Source organism: Olea europaea, chromosome 6, assembly GCF_002742605.1.
Source record: "Olea europaea var. sylvestris chromosome 6, O_europaea_v1, whole genome shotgun sequence".
In the NCBI taxonomy this organism is placed as follows: domain Eukaryota; kingdom Viridiplantae; phylum Streptophyta; class Magnoliopsida; order Lamiales; family Oleaceae; genus Olea; species Olea europaea.
This window is the reverse complement of record NC_036242.1, coordinates 19,003,518-19,013,301: the sequence shown is the minus strand read 5'-3', so window position 1 is coordinate 19,013,301 and position 9,784 is coordinate 19,003,518. Positions and strand designations below refer to the sequence as shown.

At 32.2% G+C, this 9,784-nt stretch overlaps 1 protein-coding gene across 1 annotated transcript; it reads right to left on the bottom strand.

Annotated features, from left to right (window-relative positions):
• Positions 1 to 3,688: 3,688 nt before the first annotated feature.
• LOC111396081 lies at positions 3,689 to 6,516 on the bottom strand. Its single transcript, XM_023022362.1, has one exon. The coding sequence runs from the start codon at positions 5,702 to 5,704 to the stop codon at positions 4,043 to 4,045; it is 1,662 nt and encodes a 553-aa protein (XP_022878130.1). The 5' UTR covers positions 5,705 to 6,516; the 3' UTR covers positions 3,689 to 4,042.
• Positions 6,517 to 9,784: the final 3,268 nt, after the last annotated feature.

Sequence of the window (9,784 nt, the reverse complement as noted above, 5' to 3'; positions counted from 1 at the left end):
CAGATATTGGACGTCAATTATTACTTGAGAAAATTATACGCACACATATTTTTCAATATATCATTTCAATAAACAAATGACAAAGTTAATCTTTCAAAAATCATGTATACTCCACTCATATTCCAGTACTCCACCCAATTCCACACCATAACCCACCTTAACCCTAATTCATTTTTCTCCAAATCAAGATATGTTGATTATGCTATCTAGTAGAAAATCGAGCTCAACAATGCTAATTAGTAATTACAATGATTGAGCATCCACTGAAATGATATTTCATGTCGTAGCAGTGTGGACTAAGCAAATTGAACATACTGCACGTCTTTATAGTTTTTGGATAATATAGATCGTAAAACAATGGGGACAATATTATAAAAATATGTATATTACACCATTCGATACTTAGAAAATACGTTGCTGTTTTAGTTTTTTAGAAATTTTTGGGAACATAACGATTAAATGAGTGAATTGAAATTAGTTTTCAATAGGTGTAATGATTGGGTATGAATCTTCAAGTACAATATGTACATGATTAAAGATTCACGACATCTTGATAGGATGTGTGTGATCTACACTGTTAAGAAATAATGTGGTATGATCTAACTTTTATAATGAATTTGTGCCAAAAGATGTGTTAATTCAATTGATTTGTCATTCATCCCTTCTCCAAATTATGTAAAATTAACTTTCAAATTGTTTTCAAGTTTCATGTTCGATATTTTGGTATTCAATATCATTCAATCTAGAAGAATACATTCAAGCTTTAGTTCATCTGATAAAATTAATATAACGCTATATTAATTTTAAAAGAAGCATTTATCTTGAAAGATATTCGTCCAACTGATCATTTTAGCACTAGTATATGAACAAAATATGTTTTAAGGAGATTTGCAATCACATCCCTGCTTCATTTTACCTTTTACTTTCTACACATGTGAAAGTCTATGTCATCAATTCGCTTATTTTTCATTCACGTATCTTGGTTTCGATAATTCAAATCTCTATCCATATTTTGCATGTTAATCAGTGTTCTACAAAACTTGCCTAGCGGTGCCTAGGCTCAAAGCTTAGACATAACGCCTCGTTTCACTCCTAGACGCTTCTTTTTCCAATTCTTAAATGGCTGAATTTTCCTTCATTTCTTTCATCTTTTGTAGACACGCTTTATTAGCTTTTTTAATTATTTTTTATTTTTAAAAGTCTTTCATTTGACTTTAGCTTATTATTATTTAAAAAAAAAAAAACTTTTCATTTGACTTTAATTTCAAGTTTTTAAAAGATTTTATCTTTACAAAAAGTTAAAAATGATTTTATCTAAATAGTTAAATAAGATTTAAGTTTTGGTATTATCACATTATGTAATTTTAATCTTGATACTCATTTTATTACAAACTCCAAAAGCATGCATGGAGTTCTTGTAAATTTATTAAATAGGACTTGTCTAGTTGAAAATTGAAACTATGAAAAATATTCTAATTTTTGCATTTTGAAAAGTTGTATATTTGGAGCTGTTAATTAAATATTGTATTTTATAATATTAATGTTCCATATGTATTATTTTAATTATTAAATAATTTTTTAATGATTCAAAATTTAAAATAATATTATAAATAAGAAAACGCTTTTTTAATCCTAAGCTCGCCTAGGTTCGTCCAAGCTCATAAAGCTTGAAACTTCTGCTCCATGTCTAGTCACGCTTTACACTTTTTAGAACACTGAAGTTAATAGAATATAAATCATATGCATTTTTTTAATTAACTCGGAATATAATATGTCCACCAATTTTACCAATAAGTTTTAGCAATTCATGTTGAATATACTAAGGGTACATTAAACCACAATGCTTACAGTTACACGAATTAAGTTCGTCAATGTTAAAAACTCATGGATGTTGAGCACCTTATTATCCTATTGAAAATGGTACGATGATGGAATAACTTATTAACGAAGAGATTATTCAAAGGATCATGAATATGCTCACCGAGTATGATAATGATTTAGATGATAGCTCTATTTTGCCTTAAATAATTACGTTCTACAAGATTTAAAAAAAATAATAATAATAAACTACTAGATGTGGTACACTGTAAAAAATTAGATATGTGCTGAATTTAATTTGAGTACACAGTAAAAGTAAGCATCATTAGATGCATATTTTCACGCGGATTGCTACAGGATTTCAAAAATTGATTACGTGGCAGGGGGGGGGGGGGGGGGGGGGGAATTGAAAAAAAAAAAGGTGGTTTTTAAATAAAAAAAAAAAAAAAAAAAAAAATCCCTATATGTATTATGAAATTCTACATATTTAATCAGTTATTTTATATTTTATTTGGGCCTTAAAGAATTTTAAATAAAATTTTTACATTACCTATTTTGCGAGATTATTAATTTAGTACATTAGTCGATTTCGAATCGAAAAATTCATTATTTAAACTAAATGATTAATTAATTAATTTATCGTATGTTCATTTATCCAGGTTTTGCTGTACGATCAAATTCACTTATCAAAGATGTTATAATTGCAAACCAACTAAATTAAACTTTCCAAATCTAGCGGACGACGGCAACCATTAGTGACTAACTTTGACTGTACTATCAAATCCGCTTACAAAACATGTTGTATTTGGATTTGAACTAAACAAAATTTTCCACATCTAGTGGATGATGTCTACCATTAGTGAGTATAATAAAAATGAGTCTTCTGTATATTGAATTTGCTCTGCTGCATCTTTATGCTGTGTGAGGTGAAGGCTGATCCAAGTGTAAAATGAAGTTAAAAGCAAGAAGACAGATTTGGGTGCAAAAAGATAGAAACAACTAACATGTGGAGTCGAATAAGTACACGCTAATGACCTCTTTAATTAGCAAAGTCGACTCGACTTTATTAATAAAGAAAAATAAATTTAAATCTTATTATATCGATTCTACAAAATATTGAACAAGCTGCTTAAATGGTTTTTTTTTTATCGAAGGCAAATGATATAACCTTTTAGGGACTCAGATGTACCTGGAGGTAGGTGAATTCTGACATGATTCATATCTCTGAAAACTAATCATATCTATCACACTTTGCAGCGCCCCCACCCACCCCATGACTTCTATTACAATGCAAGCGAAGCAACCAAATACCCAAGACAACTACTGACATAACACAACCACTTTGAGAGAACTCAGCTTCCTTACCAAGCACTTGAATTTTCCTCGAATGAGAGAAAAAGAAGTTAAAATCTTGTTCATTGTACTGTCAAGTCGAGTAGTGTTTAATATTGCATGCTAGTGGAAGGCGAAGATGGTGACTATTACATTAGTTAAGTCATATAAGTTCCAATGCTAGAAAAAAACACCAAAATAACAACAAATTTGGCTGAGGAAACCAATGAAGGCAAGAATAAGTGAAAAAGTGAGGAAACAAAAGAAAGGTTATATCATATTGATCAAGTTGCAAGATTATAACTTCAAGAAACAAGCAGATCTCCGCCAACTTCATTTACGGTTATATCTATGTATAGATGTAAAAAATAATCTGCATAGTTTGCAGCCAAGATAGTTATCTCCATGAAATAATATATCATATCCAATGATGGGAATTTACACCTCTTGATTTCAGTTTCTAAAACCCAATAAAAGTTCTCCATTAGGCAATTAAATCTCAGCTAAGAATTCTCTCAGCTAAGAACTCTAACAATGGTGAACACAATTGAATTCAAATTGCATACTAAAAGGAAATGAATGACAACATAACTACAATGATTTAATCTTAGTTTCTAGTCTTTAGTCAAAGAACTAACTAAAAGAAACATACTGATTTTAGTGCCATTGCTTGAAAACTAAATAAACAGATAAATTTGAAGTCTGCAAAAAATTGCAGCATATTCTTGGATCTAGCCAAACGAAGATTAAGAATTGGATGTTGGGAGGCTTCTTACAGTAATATGAGCCAAATAACTGCAAATGAGTACCATTGGACACCGAATTCTGTCTATTGTAGCATCTTGAAGGAGCACAATCAGCAGTCACAGCGAATCGAGCATTCATTTCCAACCTACCACGAGAAGAATTGGCCATGGTCGTCATCCTCATCCTCCTCAGGAGCTGGAAGATTAAGGTCAAGTAAATCAGGAAGCTCTGGCTTCACCAATGGAGTTCGACTGCTAGTTTCCTCGTGGCCACCTATAAAATGTGACCTCTTGTGGCCACCCAAAGCCTGACCATTCTTGAAAACCCTGTCGCAGAATGGACATATGTGCACTTTGTTCTTCTTCGACTTAACTCCTTTCTTTGAATCATGGGATGAAATTTTAGGGATCAGTTTTTTCTTGCTAGTAGACTCTCCGAGCTTATAAGCAGTTCTGAAGTCATTCGCACCATCTAGACTGTTCTCACCCATTTCATATCGCGATTCAAAAATGGCATTACTTTTCTTATGGCATGGTCTATGCCCACCAAGTGCTTGATAAGAGTTGAAGGTCTTCTTACAGTTCAAGCATTGATATTTACTTCTTTTCTGAGCATTATCGAACACCTGATCATCCGAAGAGCCATTTTTCATCTTACTACCGGATTCATTCCAACATTCAGACACCTCAAATCTATGCTTTCTCTTTCGTGATTCAATTCTAGCCGAATTTGATACTCTACCAGCATCATCATATCCATTTTCTCGGGCAACCTCTTTCCCAAGCTCTGTTTTATAACTCTTGATTCTGTTCAAGCTTTTCTTGAATTCAGAAACCGACTCCTCGCCTATAGCTCCAACACCCGTCTGGAACTTCTTCCATTCACCGAAAGAACCATTTCTGTGATAGCCATCAACTGATCCATCAGACTCAACCTTAGCACATTCATCTAAGAAATAACCTGAATCAGATTTCTCCATTTGAGCAATATCTGCATCCAAAGTTCTACCTTCCAACTTCCTATCCCCAATTTTCTTCTTCTGGAAAGCCTCGTCTTGATTATTAACATAATTTAAGCCTTCCTTTCTACCAATTCTCATGTCAATAGAAGAAGATTTAGTTTCTAGAATCACTGAATTATTATCTGAATACTCAACAACTGAATTCACACCACCTTTACTTCCTGAATCCCTAGACAACATCATTAAACACATAGCTATCTCCTCTTGTTCTTGCTCATCGATCTCAGAAACAGTCGAAGAACCATTATTAGCAAAAGAAAAGGAGGACGACTTGACAATGATTTTCTTGAACCTCTTGCTCTTTGATATTCTAGTTCTCAACATCCTGTCCTCAGATTCAGTATCCGAATGACTATCCATAACTAGTTTCTGATTCTCACTCGTCCAGGAATGATCGTCCTTCAAACCCCTCTCCCTCTCCGAGTGACAAGCCATGTGACCACACAACGCTTTCAACGATTGAAACCCTTTACCGCATTGCTTGCAAACCTTCTCCTGTGGCAGAGGAAAGGTCGAACCCACAGCCCTCCATGTTTTCTTGGGATTTTCTCTAAGGCCATAATTGGATTGCCCATTAGCAAATTCAACAACCCTCGACTCATTTATTATAATCTTTCCCGGCCCACCTAAAGAAGAAATCCTTTTCATGTTTGCTTCAACTTTTTCCTCAGATTCAGCAGAATTCGCAATTACATGAGACCTCATGTGACCCCCCAGAGACTTACCACATACGAACCTCTTGTTGCAAAACTTGCAAACAAATCTCAGTTCTTGATCCTCCTCCATTGAATCGAACAATTCTATTTGGCTCACCAAACAAAACAATAACTTATTAACAACCAAATACTAAAAGCAAGATCCACAAGCAACCAGTAAGCTCAAATTGCACAACAATGCATTATTTCTTGGTCCACCAACACCCAAATAGTTAAACGAACAAATAAAAAGATCCCAGATCAGAAAAATATCAATGAATTACGAAAGATAAAATCTCAAATCTGGAACTAAGGATTGAGCAGAGATCACAAAGTCTATACCTTGGTATTGCACAAGTGATTGGATCAGTTTTGGGGAAGTAAAAATTATGCCCAAAAGAAAAGGAAAACTCTCTTGAATTCCATATCTACTGTAATCTCGAAAAACAGGCATATAAATGACTCTCCCTATGTTATTAATGTTAAAAAATTCAAGAAATTAATGCTGAAAAAATCAAACTTTTAAACAGGTGGGTCGGGTCTTGAACTAGCCACAGCCGATCAAGAATTAAAACGGAAACAGAAGACTATTTCTTCCTAATATTTCTCTATCCCCTACCCTTCTCTCTCTGCATATACATACTCTCTACATATATTTCTTGTTTTTTAGTATAGACTAGGAGGAGGATTCCATGCATGAGAGCAAAATATGAGCAATAGGATGAGAAAAAAAGAATAAAAAGAAAGACAGACACGTGTAATTAGAAGAGGAGAATTTGTTAGACTAAATCAAAGGACGAAGATCTGCTGGGCTGTTATTATGCATTTTTATGAGGAATAATCAGAATGGTATTCAGTGAAATTTCAGATTTTTGTTAAGAATTTTACTGTGAAATACTACCAAACATTTCAAGATTTTAAGATTTTGAACTTTATTTTGTTTTTGCTCATAAGGTCACTCTTGGGAAAAGTCCGAATCTTCAGCCGCTATTGTTCTTCGTATTTCCATTTCTACCCCCTGATATATACATACATTCGTATGTCTCTACATATTCCCCACATATGTGTATTTAGAAATTATCAATAACTGAATACTCGTGATTCAAATGGGTTTATTTTTTTAGGGAAAATATAATTAACTTGGCTGTCTACTTTATGAGATTTAGAACTTATTCTCTCAGATTTGCATAATCAAAACTTATTGTTAAAGGTATGTTTTATACTTGGAAGAGTTTGAGAGAAAGCGTGGGGCTGGGATTTAATGAAAAAAGGGTCATGCATATGATATTTTTAACCTCGCAACTTTGAGTCCTTTTGTATTCGCGATTCCAAACTCGATTTACAAGACATTTGTAGTAAGTTTAGTACGTTAAGTTAGATAATACTAGTGGACTCTAGAGAAGAAAAAATTTAAATTACTGTATGTAGTCATTTTTAATATTACGAACCAAACATATATTTGACGTGATAATGAAATTACTGTTATTTTTAGTAGCGAAGATATGATTTTTGATAGCATGATTTGATTATTCTATATGGGGAGATAAAAACAAAATCTTTTCCATATCTCTATCACGAATTGAGTTGTTGGAGAGGAAATAAATCCAATAATAAATTAAACCTAATAAACTAAAATGTAGCACAAATATGTGTGGCATATAGTACATTATGCAAAGTTTCTTCTTAAAAAAAAAAAAAAAAGTTGAACCCCAACCTAGAAAGTTTCTTCTTTCTAGTACAATAATTGGGTGCTAGCATCTTATCATGTATCACTGGTTAATAATTTTTACTATTACATGTAGATAGAGTAAAAACTTAATATGCGTATAATTTAATAAGTAATATACACTACGAAGAATGAACATTGTCGACTAAGAAAAAGAACTGAAGCCTTGTTCATTATATCATGAAATTTTATCCAGTATTATCGTAAGTACCAATATAATACAATAACATGAACTTATAACATACGTCGGAATATGAACCAAATTGCAATTTGATATTTATTTCTATTATATATCTAATCAAATTTAATATTGCGCATCCAACATGTGGTTTGTGTATTTGCACAAGGCCTGTCACCAATTAGCTATTTTCATGGTGCAAGTCAAAGAATGGGGGTGTGGATCTCTTGTCTCGTGCCATTAACATTTCTAAGTTGGTGAAAATGTCATCACATCAACTAAATGATAAAAGAAACCGACTTTGAGTAAAGTTAGTCATTTTGGCCATATTCCCAATTATGACCCCCACTCATTTATTAATTTATTTTCTCAGAAATTATATGGGAAAAAAATGTAAATTTATAGTTATGTATAAGGCTGGACATGATCCGATTCGGTTCAATTCTAATGAGAATCGAATCGAACTCGAAATTTTCGAGTATTTAGTTAGTGGAACCATCGGGTGCAAAGTTAATTATGGAACCATTCGAGTTTGATTTCGTTCGATTCGGTTCAGCTCCATTCAGTTCTCGAGTTTTGTACTATAATTAAATTTTTTAATATTTATAAAGTCATATTAATTCAACTAATGACATGTTCAATTTTAACTTTTATAAAATAACGTAGTTCAATCTTATGTGTCTTTTGTGTTTTTCTTTACTGAGTTATTAATATATTTGATTGTTAAAATCGTAGGAAGATGAAGATAGCGATGTCACAATAATTAAGAGAGGCGTTGTCTAGTTTCAATTCGATTTCTCTAGAATGATAGAAAGGCACTACGGTAGAATAATAGATCTGAGTAAAATTTAGGTCAATTTGATTAAGTTAGGCTTGAATTGAAAATTAGAAATAAGAAAAATCATATTTTTGAGTTTGAACTAAGTTATCTAGTTAGCAAATTTATTTAAAAAAATAAAATAATTAGGCTTATTTAAAATAAATTAATTAAAAAATTAGAAAAATTCAGTTCTTATTTGGTTTTTTGATTCTTGATCTAGAATCGAGAATCGAATCAAACCCGTTGCTTCTCCCGTTTGAGTATTTAACTTAAAAAAAATCGTTTTGTTTGGTTTGAGTCCGATTCGATTGGTTCGTTCGATAGTTTTGTCAAACCCTAATCATTTATGGGTGTATTGATCCTACCTAATTTGTAGGAATGAACTATTCATTTCTATTGGAATTCATCATCAATTTATATGATAGTGATCACCGTTAGTGTCACATTATTTAGCCCTTGTTTGACAACCATTATTTCAAAATTCTTTATTCTATATGCTCATTTTCAATAATTCATTCACACAATAAAATATTCTGTACATAAATTTAAAACTTATCTCTATTGTTTAACCGCACATTCTCCCAAAAATTACTATTCAAAACTTTGTTTTTTGTCATCAAACAAGGTGCTAATGAAGTTAAGATATATTTTAATTCATTATACAGTGAGTTAATGACTATCATGATACACATTATGGTGCAGTTCATAGGGATGAATTTTGTTAGTGTGCATTGGTACTCGGCAATATCCTTACCTTGAGGCAAGATAAGACAAACTGATTGTGCTCCTACCCCCCCCCCCCCCCCCCTTTTCAATTTTGTCCCCCCCCCCCCCCCCCCCCAACTTTTGGGTCGGTTGCTACAAATTTGTTGGGAAAGAGGGGGGGCCTTGGATCCTAGACATCCCCGATTTATTAGGATATGGTGCTAAAAGTCGCAAACTGATGGGAAAGTTCTAAAGAAAACCCATGTGCACCAAAATGGGAAAAACCCTTTCTCGTAACCAAGCGTTTCTTTCTTACTTCTTATGCATACGAATTCATAGACATATTTTTTTCAAATATAAATATTTTATTGTGTGTAAACTTTTTTTGTTCTTTATTTTTTGAGTTTTTGATACAAGAAGCATAAATAGATAAATAAACAAAAAGAAAACAAACGTCTTAATAATTTGGTGATGCAATAGATATACCAATAAAGTGTATTAAATAATAAATATTAATGATTCGTTTTGAAATACAATGTATGGAATTTGTTTATTTAGACAAACCAAAAATGAAATATAATCCATCCAATTTCCATAAAATAACAAAAATAAAATTCTAATTCTCAATAATTAAAAAAATATGTTTTATCCCCTAAATGTTAATTTTCAACTTCTTTTATATTCAATTCGTGGATTAGTTTCCAATTAATTATCAAATGGAATCCACCTTTGCTTCACAGCA

Coding starts and splice junctions, on each gene's coding strand:
- LOC111396081 (XM_023022362.1), bottom strand. CDS start 5,704: ATGGAGGAGGATCAAGAACTGAGATTTGTTTGCAAGTTTTGCAACAAG.